Source organism: Mesoplodon mirus (genome assembly GCF_964341445.2).
Source record: "Mesoplodon mirus genome assembly, chromosome: 2".
In the NCBI taxonomy this organism is placed as follows: domain Eukaryota; kingdom Metazoa; phylum Chordata; class Mammalia; order Artiodactyla; family Ziphiidae; genus Mesoplodon; species Mesoplodon mirus.
This window is the reverse complement of record NC_138977.1, coordinates 110,224,268-110,249,098: the sequence shown is the minus strand read 5'-3', so window position 1 is coordinate 110,249,098 and position 24,831 is coordinate 110,224,268. Positions and strand designations below refer to the sequence as shown.

Sequence of the window (24,831 nt, the reverse complement as noted above, 5' to 3'; positions counted from 1 at the left end):
AAATGGTTGAGAAACAGAGAGACCAGAGAAAAAAATTGGTCAGTAAACTTTGAAATATTACAAAAGCAAGTACAATTGTTTGCATGATTTAGAATGGAAGAGGCAAAAGGAACAATTAAGAGGGAAAAAAATTGCTACAGACATAACTAATCCAAAGTTAAAAATAAAACTAAGTAAAACACAGAGCAGTGTGAAATGAAAAGACAGAAAAAGCACGTTGCAACCAAATAGGCCAACGGTGAAAAAAACACAAAAAACACAAGGAAACAATGATGAGAAAAATAACCACAATGGAAAAACTATTCCCTTACTTCCTATTGACTTTCTTATGTGCTGGTTTTGAAATATCAGTAGCCGTTCTGTTTTGCCCGTATAGGTACATGTTTGTTTTGTGCAACCATATAACTCTCATTTTAGTAATTTCTAATGTTCCATCTCCTTGGACCTCTTGGTGATACAGATTGCACCTACTTAGAACCATATCAATGTGCGTAGCTATATGTTAAATGTCTAAAACTCTTATTTTAGAAAACCACTCAAGCCTATTTCATGCAGAATCCAAAATAACTTTTAAGTGACAGGCAACTGATGTGCAAACTGTGAAGCCACTGGATTTTAAATTTGTATCTTCCATGCACAATTCGGTTATGCTTCACACCCGTAAAAAGCCAATAAGAGCAAGAAATTTTCTGAGTCAGAATTTTAAAAGAAAAAAAAACAAAGAAAAGGAATGTTTGCATTTATCTTTTCCATGCAGTATATTCCTTTTGGTGAGGAAAAAAGAAACGTTAACATGAAATGATTTTAGAATGCATGTGTACGCACACACAAAGGGGAAAAAAACTAGAAATATGGTTCATGGTTACCATAAGCAAGCAAAGCAACTGAAAACATTTTCTCATGCGCAATATATCGTGGCAAACGAGCCAAAGAAGTAGTACAATTTTTATGCCATATTATGCACAATGTGTAAACTTTAAAAATACTTTCACAAGAGTATTTAGAAAGAAGAGTACACTTTTTCCATGAGATGCGAAGTCTTGGTACCTTTTGAGATTTTTTTTTTTTTTTTTTGGCCGCCCCTCGCAACTTGTGGGATCTTAGTTCCCTGACCAGGGATCAAACTCGTGCCCCCTGAAGTGGAAGTGTGGAGTCTTTTAACCACAGGACCACCAGGGAAGTCCCCTTTTGAGATTTTTTTAGGGAAATATTTAATACTGCATATGAAAAATCCATCTGCAACTAAATATATCCATGTCTGGTGTTGTCTTCATTATGGATAAAAGCACATAGTTTATCTCAGATATTTTTCATAATCCATTTACTTCTAATTCTCAAAAGGTATCACGGGGGAAATCTTAAAAGCAGTCATATTTTTAACACCCCGTATTTAACTCTCTACAGTAGGATACAGTATATATCCGTGTATATATTTTATCGATAGCAAAGGGACCAATTCTGGTGCCTTCCCAGAATATTCATGGGACTCATGGATACCCCGAACACTGGCGCAACCATGAGGCAGACCTACCACCAGGAAGGATGGATTTAGTACCAGCATTCTTCTGGCAACGGGATAAGAAACATACGAATGAGGTAAGCACCCTCGCTGGGGGAGAGCAAGCACACACTGAGTCCTCTCTACTTCTACAGTTCTAGGAAACAAACTGAGCTGGTCACAGAGGTTCGGAATGCCTGCCAAGGGCTAACGTTCTATGTCAAAGTTGAGTACAGTTTCGCTTCCAGAAAGCACTGGTGTTCAGAATAAGAGTGAAACTCGAAGAGGAAATGAGAATCTGCTTCATCTTTACGCTCTTCATGCTGTGCTCGTGCCATTGCTACAATCCAGTCCTTGGATTAACAGCGACTCCCACAAGGGTGAAGATTTTCATTCCTGGTGTACATTTAAATTCAAACATTCAGAACATATCCTTTTCTAGGCTTACATATTATTCTAAAGAAAAGTGGAAGAACTAAGGAAAAAACTCACCCATTCATTACCCCTCCTAGTCACAATTCTCAATATTGGCTTAATTTTGGAAACACCACACTGCAAATGGAAGGTTTGGGAATTCCTTCAATTCAGTGATTTGGGCTCCGTTTAATGGCTCAGGAGAACTTATTTTTATAACTACCAGAAACTGGCAAAGCATCTCTCCTTTACCACTGAAGTCTGGCTTCACCAAGCAGAGCAGTCTTCTGAACCACATCTAGGGTTTTATACTTTGCACAAAGCAACCAATTTACTGATTAGTTACATATTTCATGCTTTAATGATACATATTTTGTGATACCCTTTATAACAAAGGGAATTCTGGGTGTCAGGCACTGAATTACAGCAGCATCTTTTTTCTGGAGGGGGGCGTTGGAAAGGACAGGGTAGTGCAGGAAAAGCTGCCTTCACTTGGAGTTCTAACACCAATTCAGGGGCCATAAGATTTCCTTCGTTTTTCTTTTAGTCCTTTCTTAGTTCTTCCCATTCTTCTGTCCCCCATTATGCTCCCTCTTGTAAAACAGAGAGAAAAGTACCCTCTTCCTTCTATCAAAAGTCAAGGAAGACAAACTACATTTACCTTAACTGAAGCTAACCAAGAAGTAGCAACCCTTTCAGAGGTGGGAAAAATTCAATTGACTCAGCACACACACCTGACCTTACAACTCATATATTCCCCAAATAAATACCTTAGGGACCAAAATCGGATAGCAGCTTGCCTGCCCAGAGGTACCCCAACCTCAAGTAGCTGGGCCATGGAGACTGTCCAAAGCTTAAGGCTATTGCCTGGGAGTCCCAAGCATCTACACCATGAGAGCCTTAGCTTTGGGGCAAAAGAGTATCCCAAGGAAAACTTCCACCCAGGAGATTCAGTTGTATTGAAAAACCATCTAGTTACATACACACATACCTTCCCTGCTTTGTAGCATAATGAGAGTTAATTTCAGCTCTTATGGTTTTGGAAAGATTTAGACATTTATGCTAGAGGAAAAAAAGAGATCTGGAAGAACATTCAAGAGAGTGGTTGGGTTTCCTTTCTCTTATGCTCCCCATTTTGTGTCTGAATATAAAAGCTTCCCTAGTATGTACTCCAGGAGCTAGACTGCAGAAGATTATGCTAAGACCACCTGAGCGAAGTAGTAGAGTAGTTTCCTGCTGCACATTTAGTATGCTATGTTGGCCCACAGAAACAAGAATTCAGGAAAGATGGGAAAAACCAGAGTTGTGGTTCTTACTGGTAAATTTCCAATCCTCCCTGAATTCAAGTAACTGTGAGTAATGGGAAGCAGCTAGAAATGATTCACTAATTTAAAAATAATTTTTGTATAAATCCTCCTCTGATGGTTCAAGTGGCACCATGCTACATCAGTCAAACACAGTGCTGCTCTCAGCACTCTTAGTTCCTGTTGGTGGAGAGGGTTATTTTGAAGGCAGTGATCACCAGAGGTGATAAACATAAGGATGAGGGAAACATAGGGAAGGGGGAGGGAGACAGAGAGAACGAACGAATATGACTGAATGAACCTATGCCTTGATACTTGCAAGCCAGTTAACAATGGACCAAAACAATCACTGAGAGAAGAAAAGGGTTTAACCTGTGTAGTGAAGGCCAGCCTTAGAACTGATATTTAATAAAGAGCAGAGGGAAGGGGAGAGAGAGAGAGGGAGGGAGGGAGGAAGCAAATCAGTAAACAAGTGCTACCTCAAGAAGGTAGGAAAATATAATTCTTGCCCACTGGGACAAAAAGGAATCAGGACTAAGATATAATGACCTACCTATATTAAGAAAAATGAGATGACCAGAGTTACTTTATCATCCTTTTTACCGTCCCACATGTATGAAAGTAAATATTTTCTCTTTTGAGCACAGATTTAAAGCAACCTTGGTACAACATCATCTCCTAACACAGTTAACTACCAAGGTGAAATCAAGGTTTTCAAATTCAAGTGATAGATGTTTCTAATTTTTAAAAAAAGCTACTGGCTTAAAAAAACTTTTAAAGCTACGACCTGGGGGTGTTTGTACCTCACATCTCCAACTATACACAATATATTACTTAGATGTCATGATAAAGTTTTCCCGCAGGCAATTTTCTTCTGCCATTGGGTTTTCACATGACCCCAAAATTCAGTTAGTATAGAAAAAATGTCTCTTCTTATAAAAATCCACATAGATTAGTAAGTGTGTTAGGAAACTCACTCATTCCAGGCTCAGTCAAGTAGCTGTAGCGCTTACGTAAAGCCAACGATGCAAAGCTCTGTCGTCTATCCATTTTCTCGGTCTGGAAAAGAAAAAGAAGAGGAAGATTATGTTCCACTTCCATGTGACATTTTCATCATTTTGAAACATTCTGTAGAATGGCATGTTGATATCTTGTTTATCCTTATTTTTCTTCTTACGGATTTTCCTCAGGGAAATGCTAATTTCCTACTGTGATTCTACAACCCCACCCCAATTCTTAGCCAAATAACCATCATTTCGCAAAATATAAGAGCACCAACACAGCAGACTACAGGGAACTACAAATAAAAGACAAGCATTACAGAGACTTCTGATGCTGAGCAGTAAATTTTCCCAAATTTGTTTGTATTGAAAGCACATATATCATGATGTACACTCACTTGTTGTGAGTACATTCAAGGAAAAAAGGCACACAAAGTTTATTATTACGATTACTGCTGTTGTTTCTATATGTTAATAGGCATAAAGTGTAGACAAGGAGATTAAAAAGAGGTTAATGGCTTTACTGAAGTAATGTTACTGAGTCTTAAGGCTACTGATTCTGTTTATTATTACTGAGGTGTGAGTTTTAAAAATCCAGTGATCTGATAACTTGGAGAAATACTAGGAGATAACTTATAAGAAAAAATTTATTTAAAACTTAATTGAACAATTATACTCTTAAAAAATGGCCAAGATAAATTTCTTTAAATAGAATATCAAATATTTGTCAGTAGCCACTGAGCGCATATTTTATAGTACATAAAACATGTAAAATGTCATATATTACCATCATCTTTGATTTAAAAGTTATAACAGTGGATACTAGGTGAAAGTATGCACAAATGTATATTTATCCATGCCAATCTATCACATTTAAAAAATGCTTAAAGAACTTTAGTTCCTCTTTTTAAGTCATTAGCTGGATTTTAATTCTATTGATTGTACTAAAGTACTCTTCTGTACATGTGGAAGAGTAAATTATTCTTTAAGAAAACATATGTATCCTTTACCTCATTTAAGCTAAGATCTGCAAAAATGTAATACATTTCCCACACTTCAGCCCTCTGCAGCTTCTTTTATACAGATTCCATTTCTATTCTATCTCTAAAAGAGTAAAAGCAGAAGTGTTCATATTACCTCATCCTCTTGATCTGACTCTGTCTCCTTTTGGTTCCAAGATGCATTGCAGAGACAAGGAATATTATAATGGACAGCAGGGAAAAGAATATCAGGATATGAAAAGGACTGAGTAGGGAGCACAAAATGCAAGCTGCTGTAGAAAGCAAAGCAAACCAAAAGAAGCCAACAAAACATATCAAAGCTATACATTCATGGCAAATTAAAGTGTGACATTATTTGAAAACAAACAAAATCTATGAACTACCAGCAGAAGCAGAAGCAATAAACAGAGGACTCCATCGTACAAACCATAAGAATCTGACACCACAGTCACAAGACTCAGTCAGTCTACACAAAGAGACTAATAAAACTTGAGTTTCAAGAGCTTCAATCATGTTACAAAGCATTCCTTAATTGCATACCAAGGGCCCACTTCTTCAAGGCCAGGGAAAGAAAGTTAAAATAAACCAGTATTAAAAGATACCTTTTTCTGTGCAGGCAGAGTGATGTTTAAGTTGCAAACAGCTGTTTGAGGCAGTCCTTTTGTTGTCTTTGGTTCTTTCAGAAAAGACAGACGACCACAGGGCTCTTGGCTGGTGTCTCTAATCTAGAAGAATTTAGGTAGTTGACAGTTACAGAAAGAGACTTTTCTGAGGATTCCCATCTGCACAAGAGTTAAGCATGTTTGTTTTATGGAGCCCTTTGAGAACCAGGAATAGTAAAGGGAAAAGGTGATAACGATTACATGTCAGCCGACATAGTCACATTTAAACTTGGCAAGATTTAGGTTAGAATGCCCAATTCCTAGTCTAAACACAGGAGTGTTAGGTCTGCTGGTCTCATCCTGACAATCCAGTGTATAGTCTGAGTTATATGTATTTTCTTCCTGTCTAATAATTACTTTTTTTCAAAGCCTCAGTTTTAGCAACCATAACAGCAGCAAATAGTAATAACAATAAAACAATTCTCCTGTGTCCTTTGGTTCTCTGAGGAGGAAGATGGTCTCTCCAGAATGTCCCCGGGTTCCACCAGAAATAAAGATGAAACTTGAACATTCAATTTGGATTTCATCCATTATTTGATTACTGAGCATTCCAGATATGATGCATTGTTATTCTAGATTGCTTGGTCTTACAAACATTTGCCTAAATATAAATGATCATTTAGCTGTTTAAAAGGTAGAGACTCTTTTTACTCTTTCCTGGCTCAAAAGTACACTCAGGTAGAACTAGGACGAAAATCTGACTTTGTTCCTATGAATTTAAGTTTGGTGGGATATATCCAACTGAATACATCATTAGAATCTTTTTTATTCTTTAAGAGCATTTAAAAAAAAAATCCACAGAGTCTCTCTTGAAGGTGATTTACCTTGATGGAAAATGGCAGTCTATTTTCTTTGAAAGCATAAAAGTTAAAAACAAGTTGCTGTCCTCCTTTGGTAAGTGCGGCCAGGTTTCCATAACAATCAACATAAATAGGCTTTCCTTCCAGAACCTTTTGGAGTAAGAGAAATACATAATTTAACGTTAAATGGAAAGAATTCTGAGATTTTAAATCATATAACCTTAAAACACCGACATGTTTCTATGTCACATTTGTCTTGTCATTGGGAAATTACTTCTGGTGGTGCTATTTGCCACAAAAATAACTCTATCGGTTCACAATTAGTAACTGCGATTGGAAACTGTAACGTGGACATGTACAAGACAGAATTATAGATTTCTTTCTATTCTACCAAATATAAATATAGATTTATTTCTATTCTACCAACTTTAAACATAGTTGAGAAAGTGCCTGATATCAACCACTTATCCATAGAGTTTGAAAGTTTTTTTGGACTCTTAGATACTTATCCAGTGATTGAAAAAGGAAAATCATGGTGATGTGTCTAGACAGTGAACGTGAAAATAACTCAAGTAGCCACAGGAAAATCACGACCATGACCTAGATTCATTGGTACTACATTTTAACCAACTAAGATAACCTCGAAGACATTTAAAATAATTTGAGAGTGAATCTGTATCACATTTTAAAACAAAAACTAAAATCAATAATGTATTTGATATTTATAGTACATGCTGTATTATGACCTCAAAATAAAACTCAATGTCTGGAGAATGTAACTGAATGCACTTGCTGTAAACAAGGTACCTCAATATCTTTGCTTCTTGCAACTTCCTCAAAATTCTCTTGCTGCTCTAAAGTTTTGTCCACTTTATCATCTGTCATGCAGAAACATCGCAGAGAGGATTCTACAGGATCATTCATTTTGGCAAAAACAACAAACTTGGCCATATATGGAACACATATTAATTCTCTGTACAGTTGTGTGGCTAACCCCACAGTTTCTAAAACTTGATGGCAGTCTGCAAGCCAAAATCTGAGGGAGACAAAAACAAAATATCAAAAGTATAAAAATAAGGAGACTTCAAAGCCAAATCTTAAAAAGATTCACCATTAAAACAATTAAGAGTATATAAAGGAACTAAACCAAAACATTAACTTGTTCATTTGAACAAACAGCAAAGATATTTACTCTGTTTATCAAATACAGAAACCCTACATTTATTATGCTTTTGCTAAGAAAATACTAAGGATTTTTCTCCTCTATTTTCTTTTCCATAAAATTCTTTTTCCCCTCTTACACATACCCATGACAAGCCTTCCTTTCTACTCCTGCTTCAGAGTTTATTACTTCACCATTGGAAGGAACAAGAATTTTATGGGGGAAAATGGGAGAGAAAGGAAGATCCTATCCGTTTTTATGGATTGCTAAGAAGCAAGTTTACCACCTTACAGCTCCCTGTGAGAACCGGATAAGATGACATCCAAGTGAATTTAAAATTTCTGAGTTAGGCCCAACTTCACCATCAGCATTTTACAGAACAATCATACTGGTATTGAGCACAATTTTTACTTTCCAAAAGGTAATAAAAATAATTCCTAGTACTTTTTGGAATCCTTTTGTTTCCATACCTGGCTGAAACATTGGTTGTAAAAGAGACACAATCCTTTATAAACGTCAAAGGAGTAGTTCCTGTGATGTCTTCCCACTGAGCAGGCGATGTGCCCCCTAAGAGAACAACACCAGATATGTGACTTTATTATAGGAGATGCTCCTTGTAAAATTTTTAACGTCATCCTGTTCTTTCTGTATAGCCAGTAACTCGCAAAACTTCAGCACTTTCATTAATGACACGTACGAAAGATAGTTCTCCTCTCTACTCTCCTTTCATACTTTTACCAGCCTATAGTGACCTCCTTGTAAGATAATATTAGGTTAGGAAAAAAATTACCTTTCTGTTTGTCTGGATACTAATGAATGGCTTCAACTTGGGGCACACAAGTTTAAGCCATTCATTTTAAGCCACAATTTACATGTGCAAAGATTTGTTGCAGATAGTATAATTCTTTTTTTATTTTTTATTTTCTTTAATTTTATTATTATTATTTTTTGCTGTACGCGGGCCTCTCACTGTTGTGGTCTCTCCCATTGCGGAGCACAGGCTCCGGACGCACAGGCTCAGCGGCCATGGCTCACGGGCCCAGCCGCTCCGCGGCATGTGGGATCTTCCCGGACCGGGGCATGAACCCGTGTCCCCTGCACTGGCAGGCGGACTCTCAACCACTGCACCATGAGGGAAGCCCATTCTTTTATTTTTTAAAAAAGTCAAGAACTATCAGGAAAGTTAAGATGAAAGTCATTTTGTACTTCCTGAATCATTTAATTTTCCAGGCTAAAAGGGGAACCAGCCGTTAAAATTACTCTTCAGAAAAAACAAACAAACAGGAAAACCTATCTTTAAGTTATAAACTCATGTTAGGTTAATCAAATGATGAATTAGCTCTGGATTCCGGGTGCTTATCACAAAATGTGTTCACCTAAGTCCTGCATATTTAGTCCATTGGATTACACTTGTGAATAGAGTAGGTGAGAAGAATCAGATACTCACTTGGCTCTTCCCTACTCCTGGTGCTCTGTGGGAGCCTCTGTTTCCCCCAAAGTCCATCCAATTTCCTATAGCCTAAAAGGTCGTTGCTAGTCACCGAGAGATTACCTAGATGCTCCAGTAGATTCAATAATACCTCAATCACCTTAAAGAAGCACTACTATTAACACTGAACTTAATAGGGAAAATGATACCACTGAAAAATGTCACGCTATCAGCATCTTAAAGAAATAAGTACAGGGATAACAGAGATGAGGTGATGGACAAGTAAAATGTTTTATTCTTTTTTTTCCTACTCTTATAATGTTGGCAGGGATGTTCAAAGGTTTTCCATCTTTGTACAGAATCATCGTGAAAGCTATAGCATTAATAGCAAAAACAGCAACAACTTAACCAACCTGTAATGCTACAGAGAAGGCGCAGATTGGGTGTGGTGTCTCCCTTGTACCCGTTGGAGACACCTTCTCCGGAGGCTGGGGGCACTGGAATGGTCATTGTGATAGGCTTATGGAATTTCCTTCTTCTTGGTTCCACAGTGACAATTGGGCTAAATGTTGCTTTGTTTCCAAGGATCTTTTTCACAGTTTCATCTGGAACAGGCTGGGCCTAGAGACAAGAGAAAGGACCTAAATGAAAGTGGACATTTTTCACTTATCAGCAAGTTGACTTTTTAACTGAGGAGAAAAAAACCAAAAACCGCCAAAAAAATGTCTTTCTTCTGCTGTTAACATTCTTGTGTATGCCTTCTGATGGCCACATGTATGGGTTTCTGGTAGTTACACATCTAAGAGCCAAACTGCTATTTGGTACACATACGACCACCATTATGACATAATTGCCAAAATGTTTTCCAAAATGCTGGTTGCGGTACCAGTTTTTATTCTCACCAGCAGGTGTGAGTGTCCTAGTTGTTCTGAGTATTTGCCAACACTTGGTATTGTCAGTCTTTTATTATGTTAGATATTTTATTGAGTCACGTTTAACATTTTAATATGTTTATCGGTATTTGGAAATGGAAGAGAACATAACTTTCCAGAAATTTTGTTATTTTAAAGAAATCTTATTAAAAATTTTATGGGGCCAAAAAAAAGTCTTTCTTTTTCATCCTTTCTCACTATTTCAGGAAGGCATAAACCAAAACCAAAAACAACCTAACACTGTAGCAGGACCTACAGCTAGAGTACATCCCCAGTAGAACACAGACGGCATGGGCTTGCATGAAAGAGACAGGACGTCAGATCTCATGGCACAGAAACCTCTCAGTCTAATCCAAAGGACAACAAATACTGAGTCCAGTAGTTTTTAAATCTATGCAGGGTGTTCAGTAAAACATTACAAAGGCAACTTGTACCCTCAATTTTTATTGAGGTTTCTAGAGTTAAGTAACAAAAACGCGTACAAGACTTCAAAGGATATCAAGTCTAGTCTAGCAATTCTTTTCATTTCTTTGCAATTTGGTAGAATATTCAATGTGGGAGACAGTTGCAGGGAACTTCACACTACTGAAATGTAAGGTGGTACCTTTAGCTCCAAATGTTTACTGAACTTTCAGTTAAACTATTAATTACTATATTAAGTAACAACACAAATTAAGTTATTTCAGGTTATTTTCCTTATTCAGTAAGACAAAAAAGTACTGGTTAATTTCTAACAGAAATGAATAAATGGAAGAAAGACCATTCTTGCCAAGATTTTCAGCCAGCTTTCCAAACCAAAACAAGTTCCAACTGGTTTGGTTAAAACCCAGCATTTATGATTTACTTGAACTAAAATCTGAAAGCTTGCAAGTTTCACTATTATAGATTTTTATGATGTGGCATATTATAAACCAAATCAAATATATTTTGTTTCTTTCATGGTATATGTGCTGTTTGGTGCTTTGTTGCTCCACATACTGAAACCAATAACCTATGGTTAAAAAAATGATCTTTCATGAGAAACCAAGTGATGCATCTAAACAGAAAAACCCTAAAATATGTACCTTTTTTTATAAGCCAGTATGCTAACTTTATACTTAATACTTTTTATTTAAAACAGTTAATGATTCCCAAAATGGCCCAAATGCTTCGATTAGCAATATATCATAAGGATGAGTCATGACAGCAGTTTTCAGAGCAGAACATGCTCACATGCTCTCTCCATGTACCAAGGAGAACAACTTTTTGTGAACATTACCTGGAGGCCCACTCGAATTCTTTTGGTTAAAGCACCCTCTGGGAAAGAAGCTTGGACGAGGGGCACAGTGGTGCTGCTCAGAATTCCACCTTCAGGACCAATCTGATTGCTTTCCTGCTTAATCCGTGAAACCACTGCGAAATACTGGGGGAAATCCTTAGTGATAATCCTGCAGATACGCTTTTTCCCTAACTCTTCTGGGCTATCAAGTTCTGAAAAGAAAAATGAATGAAAAAGCCATGAGAATAAGCCTATCTACCCAATACCTTGAGACAAAATGATGTGTAATATTGATAGTTAAAATTATATAGATTCAGTAGTATAAACAGGTTTTTTGGGTTTTTTTTTTTTTTGCAGTACGCGGGCCTCTCACTGTTGTGGCCTCTCCCGTTGCGGAGCACAGGCTCCGGACGCGCAGGCTCAGCGGCCGTGGCTCACGGACCTAGCTGCTCCGCGGCATGTGGGATCTTCCTGGACCGGGGCACGAACCCGTGTCCCCTGCATCAGCAGGCGGACTCTCAACTGCTGCGCCACCACGGAAGCCCAGTATAAACAGTTTTATGATAAAGAGAAAACTATAGTGACCTTAAAATAATACCAAGCTTTGCAAAAATATTATAAAGCTATTCATGTACAGTATTTGTAGAAAAATATTTCTACTGAAGAGGAATAAACATTTTCAAAAACTGGCATTTTACCACACATGGACAAATTTCTACTCTTCAAGAAGGAATACCTTAATTCTGTGCTTCTTTACAATAACCTGCCCTCAAGATGCCCAAAGTAAGAATGAGTCAGAAAAAAGTAAGGCCTCATAAGAAAGGAAAAAAAAAAAAAGAAAGTAAGCACTTCAGTATGTGTGAAAGGCTCTAGAACTTTATTTGAAAACCTCTTTAAAATATTTTAAAATTACCCAAATGATTTGTATCATCATCACCAATTTCTGTCTGCTCATCAATGGCCCTCATACATCAAGCTCAACCTATTTACAAGTGGACATATCTTCTTCCTTTCTGTCCACCTGCAGACCTACTTCTTGCCTTGTAGTCCTAACTCTGGTCGATTTATTTTACACTTTGCCCAGTCCTCCAGTCCAATAGCTTTGACTGACTGACTTTATACTTCGCATCCAAAGGTCAAAGTTCCATTGATTCTATCTTGGAAAGGGCTTGCTCTCCTGCCACCCCTTGTTCAGATGCGTAGATTACCGGCACCACTGCTTAGCCGTCTCCCTGTCACTCGCCTCCCCTTTGCTCCAGTCTACCTCCCGTGGTGCAGCCAGATGGGTTTCTTTCAAAAGCCCAGCTTTATGCAGAATTCTGGTAGGCTTAATTGAAATAAACCATTAAAAAAATCGTATGCAATAATATTTGAGAGTAGCCAAGAGTATTTTGGAAAAGTAGATTTGTGAGGGGGAATTTATAAGATTTGAAAACTTAACCTAGAAGTATCACAATAAAACAGATATAGAGAGACATAGAAATAGATAATAATAGACAAATAGGTCAGGGGGACAAAAACAGAGAATCCAGAAACAGATTCAACTTTATCAGGACTTCTCTGGTGGTGCAGTGGTTAAGAATCCACCTGCCAGTGCAGGGGACATGGGTTCGAGCCCTGCTCTGGGAAGATCCCACGTGCAGCAAAGCAACTAAGCCGGTGCGTCACAACTGCTGAGCCCACGCTCTAGAGCCCGCGAGCCACAACTACTGAAGCCCGTGCGCCTAGAGCGCATGCTCCGCAGCGAGAAGCACGTGCACTGCAATGAAGAGTAGCCCCTGCTCACCGCAACTAGAGAAACGCCCGTGAAGACCCAACGTGGCCAAAAATAAATAAATTAAAAAAGAGATTCAGCTTTATATATGTGTATACATAAACACATATACATATATATAGTATATGTGTAAGTCATATATATCTACTTTTATATATGTATTATGTATTTAGTATATTTAAATCAAAGTCATATTTAAACTTCAGTGGGGGAAAGATGGTTTATTTAAAAGACAGTGTTGACATAATCAAACATCTATGTGGAAGAACAAAGCTAAATCACTATATATCTTATATATTAATAAAAATTCCAGCTGGACAAGAGACTTAACTACTTAAAAAATTAAAATATTATTTAAAAAAATCAAGAGAATACCTTTAGCCTTCAATAGGAGAAACTTTCCTACTCAAAATTGGATACCCAGAGGCCTAAAAGTCAGTTCTGACTATAAAAATGTAAAGCTTTCTATGACAAGAATAATAAACTTGAACGACAAAAGGTAGACTGGGAAAAGTAATAGCCACACGTGACAAATTAAGAACTAATATGCTCAATATCAATGGCAGCTACAAGTTGATAAGATGACAGAGAAGCCAATGGAAACTAGCAAAATGTTACAAACAGGCGATTCACAGAAAATGGCCAATAAACTTTATATTAAAATATTCAAACTCAGTAATTTATGTGGAAATACCAATTCAAACAAGGTACAATCTCCTGCTACACCCACCTCCTGGTAAGATTAAAGACCAATATCTTGTCGAGAGAAAACGGGGGGAAAACAGATGCTTTTAGTCATTGCTCGTAGGTGTGAATGGCAATAATCTTTTGACAGTGTAACTGGGCATCTTCTATTCAAAATGAAAACGCATCTACCCTTGGACCCAGCAATTCCATTCTCTGACATCTTTCTTACAAAAGCACAGGCAAAGCGGCATTGCTTGTAATGACTAAAGCTTGAAAGAGCCTGTGTGCCCATCAGTAAGGGCTTGGTTAGATAAGTCACGGTTCACCCACACTCTCGCACTGCTACAACGAGTGAAGAGGAGGATTCAGATTCGTCCATTTACCAAATATTTACTTTGGACCCACTATGTGCAGGCACTCGTCTAGTCACCAGGGATACAGCAGAGAGGAAACTAAAGTCACTGCTCACAGGGAGATTACATTCTAATTGGGGTAAGGGGGGAAGGGCACACACCACTGAGCACATAGGAAGAAAAAAGTAAATCAAGGGGAGGAAATAGAATGTGACGGGGGGTGGGGGTGGGGATGATCAGGAAACACCTCTCTGAGGAGGTGACAGGAGAGGTGAGCTCGGAGGGAGGGAGGGAGCCAGGCAGGTAGTGATGGACATGTATAAAGTCAGGAAGGAAGCAGGAGGCAGAGCAACGTACATAGTGTGATCCTTTTTAGAGGAAAAGTGTAATCCGTATGTTTGTATATATATATTTTTTAATTTATTTATTTTATTTATTTTAGGCTGTGTTGGGTCTTCATTGCTGCGCACGGGCTTTCTCTAGTTGCGGCGAGCAGGGGCTACTCTTCGTTGCGGTGCACGGGCTTCTCATTGTGGTGGCTTCTCTTGTTGTGGAGCACGGGCTCTAGGCACGCGGGCTTCAGTAGTTGTGGCATGTGGGCTCAGTAGTTGTGGCACGCAGGCTCAGTAGTTGTGGCTCGTGGGCTCAGTAGTTGTGGCACGCAGGCTCTAGAGTGCAAGCTCAGTAGCTGTGGCTCACGGGCTTAGTTGCTCCGCAGCATGTGGGATCTTCCCCGACCAGGGCTCGAACCCGTGTCCCCAGCATTGGCAGGCGGATTCTTAACCACTGCACCACCAGGGAAGTCCCTGTTTGTATGTTTTTATAAGAGAAATTTGCAGAAGAAACCTTCTAGGCTATTAACACTGGGAACTGGAGTTGGAGGTGAGAATAGGGTGGGAAATAAGATAGCACTACCTTTGGGTTTACCTAGCTGGGGTGGTTTTAGTTGCTACAATACAAAGGGGAGATTTCCACACTTCAAGGAGGGGTGTTGGTTTCACTTTTGTTGTTTGCTACTCACAGAAGCCTCTTTTCATTTCTCTGATACCTACAGCACATGCCTACCGTCCCTCCACTACGAACACGTTTGCCACCTCTGTTAGACACAGGGCTGAGATAGTGGCGTATTCCACACAGAAATGTGCAGAATGGTAAAATGGATGGTTAGGTAATTGGATCAGAGACATCTTCTCATTTTACAGATTAACCACCACCAAATTAACTGTCAACTAGGAGAGAAATAGGGTTCACCCCAGATCAAAAATGGAACTGGAATCTTGGTCCTTTTTGTTTTCTAACCATCTCCTTCCCCTGCGCTCTGTCAAAACCTAAATACTGAGTCTCTAGTGAAGGAAAAGAAAACAAAGGTAAAGAGTTAAAAAAAAAAAAAAAGCTAGTATAGAAAAACAGGAATGAATCAAAGTTTGCTCAGGAAAATATTCTGGGGAAGTTTTCACCTATTCAGCAATTGATAGAGAATAAAAGTTTTCCGTACAGAGCAGGTATATTTCCTTTCCCATGATTTGGCTTATTTTAAAAAGTCTGGGGCTTCCCTGGGGGCGCAGTGGTTGAGAATCTGCCTGCTAGTGCAGGGGACACGGGTTCGAGCCCTGGTCTGGGAAGATCGCACATGCCGCGGAGCAACTAGGCCCGTGAGCCACAACTACTGAGCCTGTGCGTCTGGAGCCTGTGCTCTGCAACAAGAGAGGCCGCGACAGAGGCCCGCGCACCACGATGAAGAGTGGTCTCTGAAGAAAAAAAAAAAAAAAAGAGTGGTCTCTGCTCGCCGCAACTAGAGAAAGCCCTCACACAGAAGGGAAAACCCAACACAGCCATAAATGAATGAATGAATGAATGAATGAATAAATAAATAAATAAATAAATAAAATTTAAAATGCAGTGTCAAATCAGTTTATTAAAAAAAAAAAAAGTCTGAATTCCCAGAGTTCATAACTCATGCTGCAACTGAAAAAGTTCTGATAATTTGTTTAAATTGCCGTGCAACTCATCACCATCAGCTAAGTAGATACTTTTTAATTTTCAGCTGCAAACCTGTGATTATGGTCTCCTTTAGAAAAGACTTAGGACTCCACACAGTGCAAGCAGTTTACACGGACTCTGCCACGAAATTACACCCTTCAAACAAGACAGATTTCCTAACACTGCATGTAACAAGCATGTATCCTGTGAGTATTAAGATTATTCGGGACCTCCCGGTGGGAGTGAGGCATCTTTCGGAGGAATTGTGATCATGTGCACTTCTCAGCTGCTTGTGTGTGTGTTTGGGTGTGTGCACATACATTTGTGAGGCGTTAAGGTAGAGACAGATGTATCACCCCTGGAAACTAATAGCAGTGGATTGGGAAGAACTACACTTGGCGTAGTAGAGGTCGCCTGGCCACACTTACGCCGTCTTACCTTGGATGAAGCATTAAGGCCACCCCAAAAAGAAGGTGAGGGGGTACCCCTCAGATGCAGCAGATGAGTGGTAAATGGAGAATCTCAGTTTTCTAAGTCCACACTGAATTTCTGACATCTTTCAGGATTTGCCAGTGACTCAGGGACCCTCTGTGTTGTACTCACTGTATTTTGAAGCTTTTAGCAATTCCTCTGTCACCATTAAAACTTGCATAATTATTGACCTTCAATGTGTATTTTAATGGGTACTTTAAAGATAACGCTTAACCTAATGCAATAACTAATGTGTGGCTATTACGCATTGGCGTCTCCATGCCCTGTTTTTTAAGTAGAATCATACACCTTCTTGAATTACTCATATTCCCAGCCCTCTGCATGACGAAATGGAGAAAAGATATCTTCCCTTAACCAGATTACATTCTGTATATATGTATACTTAAAATATTTTTAACTTTTTTCCTCTGAGAATAAAAGTTAATAGAAATGTAAAAATACTAATATTAAATATTGGTTCATAATCTTTTCAAGAGCTACAGTTGAAGGCTGGGCCATTACACTCTAGGATATCTGCACAAATAAGAAAGTAAATGATGTGGATAAGTAGGTAAACGTGAGGAGGGAAGAGGAAGAGGTGAAACCAGTAAAGTCACTACAGGATGCTACGGCCTGGACGCCTACCACAAGATTTTATTGGCTATCATAGGACAAAGGTTAGATAAATTATGATATATTCATACTATGGTATACTGTGCTATATTGCTATTTGTAAACTAAAAAGGTGTATCAAAAAAGTCAGATTTCCAGGCAAATAGGAATGAAGTTTGATCATGTAAAAATGAACAACGCCACTATTCTGTCCAGGACTGAATTTAATCGGAGTTTAAAATGGTCTGTTACTTAGACCAGAGAAGCAGGAAGATATTACGAAGAGTCTTTGCTTTGTTCCCACCCTTTACATACAGAGATAAACTCAACCCAGTAATGTGCACCACAAACATGGTGCCTGGATCATATTCCTACCCACAGAGAACCTAGCTCCCAGAGGAGTGTGCCCCAGACTGGCCAGATCAGAAGCAACACCGGTGCTGCCTATTAAAAGCAGAGATTCCTGGGCTTCTCTCATGGAGATTCTGAGGTGGTAGGGCAGGGGTGGAACCTGAAATTTCCATACTCAACTCAGGTGACTTTATGGCTTGACACATTTGAGAAGCGAGGTCTTAGTAGACTCTCACCCTGTATCTGTCCTTAAAAATCCAGAACCCAAATTATTAAAAATATGATAACAAGATCCCATGAAAAACAACTCAAGGATGTTTCAATATGAGAAGAGGAGCTTATGGGGCAACAATAAATATCTACTAGTTTAAAATAGTTTTATTTTTAAAAGGATATACTAAACCACTCCATAGCTATAGAATTAAAGGAGGCCAGGGCATAAAAAAATATTAAGAGCTTTTTACCTTTCAGGGTGATTCATAATGCCTAGACTATGAAGGAACCCTGGATCCCTCTCTCTTTCTCTCTTTTTAATTTGTTACTAGCAAAGTTTCCTCTCTCTCTCTCTCTCTCTCTCTCTCTCTCTCTCTCTCACACACACACACACACACACACACACACATCACAGGGAAAAGAGAGAGGTGAGTTCTGAAATAGGTTTGGCCAGGAAGAAGGTTAAAATGTACACTTACTGCATTTCTACTTTGTGGCGGGTCAATTACTATCTTGCCCACGTAGCATTTTGGTAAAGTAAGTGTCTGAAATTCAGAGAGGTTAAGTGACTTACCAAACTGACTTAGCTGGTCTGCTTTAGAGCTGAGATTAGAACCTAAGGCCAGGTTGGGGGAACGGATGAAATCACACAGGCATGGACTCCAACCACCACTTAACACAGTGTCTTTGCAGACTAGCTGGCACGTGTGTAGTGGTTGATAAGTGGATGAGTAATGGATAGATGTGCAAACACCCTGGTCCAAAAGGTGACATGACTTCTTATGGGCCCACTCCAGGAGCACAAAGCTCTCATGATAGTGGCACTTTCTACTGCATAAGAAATGGAAGCTAATGTTCTGCAGCATTCTTGCCTCGCTGATGAATGCTAAATTTCTTAAGTACCTTGTAACTCCTTTAGTTTATTTGTAAAAGTTGGGACAGCATTCTCTGTAACAGATTTTGCAACAGAGCAAGAAGAATCATAAAATGCTTTGCAAATATGAATAGGTGTGAAGGCCATAATACAATGAATCATAAATAACAGGATTGAAATCATGTTCCCACAAAATGAGTTTTTCTTAAAAGCATTCAAATGATCACACTGATTAGTTCTGCCTCACTCTTACATGCACTAAATGTCTTGATAACATGGTCCAATGGGGCCATGACTCTCTTTCCTGTATGGAATTTGTTTTCTGAAGGCTGTTTGTGATCTGGTCAGGTTTGAGTGTGAACAGTCTATAGAAGGAATACAACCTCGAGTTGTCACAAAGGATGATTTCTTTATCTAGGGTTTAATTTCTGGTTATGTGAATGTTCTCTCAGCTTGCTCTTCTACGAATGGAGTATTTGATACTGAGCGGTGGGAAAAAATGGGAGTCTTAGAATGTCAGAATTCAAAAGGGCATTTTTCAAAACTGTTAATCGATTTCCCCAACAGATGGTGCTGTGTACAACGTGAAACTACATATTTCACTTTTCAGTGCTCAACTACTTTTATAAGCAGTTCTTAAGATCTCTAAGGAGGAAGGATTCTTCTACTAGTAAATATCATATTCTTTCCCATGATGGCTTATCATAGGATATTGAATATAGTTCCCTGTGCTATACAGTAGGACCTCATTGTTTATCTGTTCTATATATAGTAGTTTGTATCTGCTAATCCCAAACTCCCAATCCAACCCAACCCCTGTCCCCGTTTCCCCTCCGGCAGGCACAATTTTAAACATGTTGAATTGAACTTTGTGAGTTTAACTCAAGTAAGGTGTTAATTGAACTTACAAAGTGGATTCAATTTGGTGTGTTTTAAAGATGCTGTTTTTGTGGGGAGCAGAACGAGTACTTTTTTGGTTTGTGATATCTTTCTCTCCTGAGAAAACACGAATGAACAAGTGCTAGAACAAGATCTATGTCTGCTGCCAAAGAGAAAAGTTGCCCCAGCCACATGATACCTCAGTGGTAACAGCAGGTTCTTCACACCCAGACCAACTGTCCTCTGTGTCATGCTAGCCTGTTATTTCAGTAGAGCTGCTCTAACACACCTGCTTCATTAGCATAACCACTGATGCCTTTATCTCTGAGGTTGCTAGTGCCACAAATGACTCTTGATTCCACCTTATTCTGCAATGACAGTTTTTCCTGAATACACGCCACGTCCTTTGGAGTCATACAAGAACTAGGAGGGTACCTTGATTCATAATGGAAAACTTAAGTCGCAGCTGACATTCATGTCACCTTTTGTTCCACACAAAGCACTTTCATAGGCATCCTTCATTTGAGAAGATACAGAGGCAAGGGAGTATTGAAGAAAAACAACTAGATTTGGAGTCAGAAGTCTAGATTTTGGAATTCTAGATCTGTCTACTTACTATTTCCTGACTGGGTGGTAGTCATGGGGTAACCATCATCAACTGTGACCAGGGATTCCACTAGCCCTGGAGTTGTCCTCATGGGATCTGGAAATGTGTCCATGTGGAGTGGACACAGCCTTGTAGGCAACTAGACAGTAGCTTTGAAAAAATTAGATAAAGGTGTCCCTTTGTCCTGAAGGCCAGTGTCAGAGCAGATGGCTTGGGAAGTGGAAGAGGCAAGATGTCTGCCTCCCTCGCTCTCCTGCACAGCTGTACATGGCAGCCGTGGCTATGGCTAACTTTGAGAGTGGTTCTCCTGTGTCAGACATCATGCTGAGAAATCCACACACATTAGCTCATCTATTTCCCATTAGTTCTCTATGAGCTTAGAGAGATCGAGAGCTTTCTTGGAGTCGCACAGCTAGTAAGCCGTGGAGCCAGGATGGGAATTCCATTCTGTGTGACATCCACAGATCGTGATCCTAACGACCACACCACATTGGGCAAATTATCCTCCTCCTTGGACTTGTCTTTCCCTGGAGCTACAATTTGATTGTGAACATGGAAAGGCTTTGCAAGTTTTAAAATACTATAGAACCATAATCTAATCTTTACAGTTGTGTTGTTCAGTAAAAAAATCACTGATCAAAATACTGGCTAAGATGCTTTCCAAACATTTGGGTTTTAAGATTTTCAGAGAAGAGGGTGCAACAGGACTAGTTTTAAAAGTAGAATACAGGGTTTCCCTGGTGGCGCAGTGGTTGAGAGTCCCCCTGCCGATGCAGGGGATGTGGGTTCGTGCCCCGGTCCGGGAAGATCCCACATGCTGCGGAGCAGCTGGGCCCGTGAGCCATGGCCGCTGAGCCTGTGCGTTCGTAGCCTGTGCTACGCAACGGGAGAGGCCACAGCAGTGAGAGGCCCGCGTACCGCAAAAAAAAAAAAAAAAAAAAAAAAAAAGTAGAATACAGATTAGTTATAAAGTAACATATAGAGTTCATTTATGGAAAAGAGGATTAAAATGAGACATTTATAATAAGACAGGTATTATCAAGGGTCACTTGCCATAGATGACAGATAAGGCTTAATTGTTATGAACTGGGTAAACTGATAGGGTAAATAAAATAATAGTAGAATGATTTATTTCTCTTTTTCTTTAAGGAAGTCTTGAGTGATCTGGTCACTGGCTTATTTTATGTACTATTTTTATCTTGCTAATTAACAGCTATCCAGGGGCACAGAGTGGTGAGGGTAGAAATAACATGAAACCTCCTAAGCCATGCTTATGCTTCTCTCCCCACAAGAAGTTTGACTAGTTGGACCTTGAAGGAAAAAGAAGGGTTGGATTTTTAGAGACATTGATTTTTATTTTTGCCTGTCTGTTTTTAGAGGAGGGATGTTGCAATAAGAGCTAAGTTTCTCTGGGGACAGGACAAGAGTGGTGGTTAGTGGTGCTTGAGCTTGGCATGAAATCTGATTAATTGAGCTTCAGTTATAAAATGTGTGTCTTGGTTCCTTCATTGTTATTGCTTTTATAGATTTAATATATGAAGAAAACCATGGTGCCTTGAAAATTTAGTCCTCAGTTTTCCTTTTGTGGCCCCCAGTGCTTGATTCTTTAAACTTGGAAGTATTTGCATTTCCTTTTAATTGTCTAAAATGGAACCAAACTTTATCTGGTCTTAAAAAATGTAGCAAAGAAACTCTATCCACTATTTCCAAGATAACATGTAGAATCCAGGATAGGGCTATATCATTTCTTTAAAACATCGGACTGATGCCCCTAGTGTGGCAGTGTGGGCATCATTTGTCTAAGCAAAGATAGGACTAACTTCCTATTTGAAAATTGGCTTATTAAAAACAAAATGAAGACATGTCAGTATGAAATCATAGATATCCATTCCATAAATAAACCTTAAAATTAAAAAAAAAATCTGCCTGTGCCTGATACTATAATCTATGCTCAAAAATGAAGAACATATTATTAGAATCCAGTGTTTTTGCCAGAACTGCAGTGTCTAATGAGGTGGCCACTGGCCACAGGTGACTATTTGAAATTAATTATACAAAATTAAAAATTACCTTCCTCACTTGCACTAGTTACATTTCAGGTGCTCAAGGGTCACATGTGACTAGTGATGACTGTTGGATCACACAGGTATGGAATATTTCCATCATCATAGAAAGTGCTATTGGACAACACTCTCTTAGAATATTCAGTATTCTTCCTAAAATATTGTTACTTTCTCAGAACTTTCCCCAAAGTAAACGCTCCTCTTTTAAGTTTTTCCCCCAGGAGATTAACATTAATGAAGTTTGGGGGAGAAGAAACAGACTAACAAGAGCTTTCTTCCAGAGAGCTACATATTATTTTTTTAATTTTTATTTTATTTTATTCATTTATTTTTATACAGCAGGTTCTTATTAGTTATCTGTTTTGTACGTATTAGTGTATATATGTCAATCCCAATCTCCCAGTTCATTCCCCCCCCCCCAGAGCTATATATTATAATGAGGTTCCTCCTGCCTACTCTCCAGGATTGGGTGAGTGTCTGAATCAGCACTGTGCCCGATACTGGGGACTCAAAAGTGATTAAGACACGTACTCTGCCCTCAGCTGCTTACAATATCAAGGTAGCTATTGGTTAAAAAAAAAAAAGAAATCCTTGTGGAGAGGATGCTGCATTAAAAAACTAGTAATTTACAATAGTATTTAAGAAATACTGGATACATGAAAATATCTTAAAACAGGAAAAAAAACCCTATCCTCTGGAAAACCCATTTATCTTATTCTCTCTATTTTTTATTCTCAATCATCCATATTCTTTCACTCTTTTCAAAATGCTAATTCAGTTCTTTCCCTTAGGATTTATTCACTTTAAAACTTTTGATTATGTTTTCTTATAAATTTCCTTATTAAAAAAACTATATTTCATGCTTTAAAATAAATTAAGGTAATAACAATTAGAAATCTAAATTGCCAATGAAAGTTCCCATCCATCAGAAATTATCTGAAGTTGTGAATGGTACAGGATATAAATGTCAGTATTATGTATAAACATTTAATGTATACTCATTACATGTATAACATTTAAAATGACTATTTTGGATCTTGAAATCTAGAGGTTTGTAGGAATTTCCTTCTTTAGGTTTATTTTCTTCTCCACAGGACACATATTTCTAAAGTAAGTGGGATAGTTAAAAGTTTTTGAGAACAGGTAGAACTAGATTTCAGCCCCCGTGCTGCTACTGAGTTGGGGGTAACCTTTTGACTTGTTTGAACTTCAGTTCCCCCATCTATAAAGTGGGATTAAAACTACCTACTTTGCAGTACTATGCTTTCATTTAAAATTTTCATATATAGAGGCATTTATCAGTGCCTCATGAATGCTGGACTCTCAGCAATGATTAGGTTCCCCCTACCCTGCTGTAAAGACATCTTTAAATTCTTAGTTGGCTGTGATTTGCTGTGTCTTACACAATACCTTTGGCATGACAGTTTTTTCTATGGAATGAATATAATAGTGACAATAGCTGATATTTATCAAGGGCTTAGTCTGCAACAAGGGCTGTATTTGAAAAGCGCTTCACATAATGACTTTATTTCTTCCCAACAGCAACCCTATGAAGTGAGGAAGGTAATCTCCATTTTATAGAAGTAACAGAGGCTCACGGGGATCCAAGAGCTCGTCCGAGGTCGTCCCTCAAACACCCTCGAGTCTGTCTAGCTCCTTTGTCCACACTTCACAACCAGTAGAGACTATGCTAGATGCATTCCAAAAGCTAGTGAACTAAATGCTAAGAGAGTGAATTTTATGGTATGTGAATAATTTCTCCAGTAAAGCTGTTACATAAAACAATTGCTGGATTTGTAGTGATTAGCAAGTCAGTATAAAGATTAGCTTTATTTTATGATGAGATTGCTCCCTCTCTCTCTCTCTCTCTTTTTTTTTTTTTACATTTTTAAAGGAAAACACTGCACCGAGTACCCACTCTCAAAACAAGTCTATTCCCAATGTCTACCAAGAAAAACTGCTATGATTCTAAGGGTCAGACAGCCTGAAGAAGGTGTGTATGAGAAAGTGACATGATCGCTATAAGCCAGTCTTACCAGGTCAAAGAATAAGACACTGGAAACACCACAGACTCCAATCATTAGCCTGAAACCTATTTTTTTAAAAAACTGATTAGAACCCAGGAGAAATTAAAAATCCATGAGAACACCGAAATAATCTGGGAGAAGACTGAGATAAAAGAAGGGGTACGAAAATAATGATTCCAAAAATAAAAAAATGTATTTTCTTAAAAATGCTCTGCATGCTTTGCATGCCTTCCATTATTATTTCACTCCCTCCTTACACATTTTTGACTTAGAAAACTTTCTTAAGCTTTGGAAAGATTGATACAGTTGATTTAAGACAGAGAATTATCAGAAGATTTATACATTAATATGGGGGGGCGGAGTTTGTTAGATTAAATGGAACTTCATGCCTTAGATGCAGAAAACAATAAGGAACCCGATTCCCAGTTTAAAATACAAACGTGTGAAATTCAAGTACTGTTTCCTTTAGTCTAGCCATT

General features: G+C 38.6%; 1 protein-coding gene across 1 annotated transcript in view; it reads right to left on the bottom strand.

The window, feature by feature from the left end:
• Positions 1–24,831, bottom strand: part of ANK3 (ankyrin 3) — a 337,518-nt gene that overhangs the window by 46,765 nt on the left and 265,922 nt on the right. Inside the window, exons 29-37 of the mRNA XM_082643157.1 lie at positions 19,945–20,090; positions 11,462–11,673; positions 9,685–9,892; positions 8,313–8,409; positions 7,488–7,716; positions 6,705–6,830; positions 5,821–5,943; positions 5,355–5,381; positions 4,194–4,275 (exon numbers count right to left, since the gene is read on the bottom strand). Coding sequence (XP_082499283.1) covers positions 4,194–4,275; positions 5,355–5,381; positions 5,821–5,943; positions 6,705–6,830; positions 7,488–7,716; positions 8,313–8,409; positions 9,685–9,892; positions 11,462–11,673; positions 19,945–20,090 — 1,250 coding nt within the window. The remainder of the gene's footprint in view (positions 1–4,193; positions 4,276–5,354; positions 5,382–5,820; positions 5,944–6,704; positions 6,831–7,487; positions 7,717–8,312; positions 8,410–9,684; positions 9,893–11,461; positions 11,674–19,944; positions 20,091–24,831) is intronic.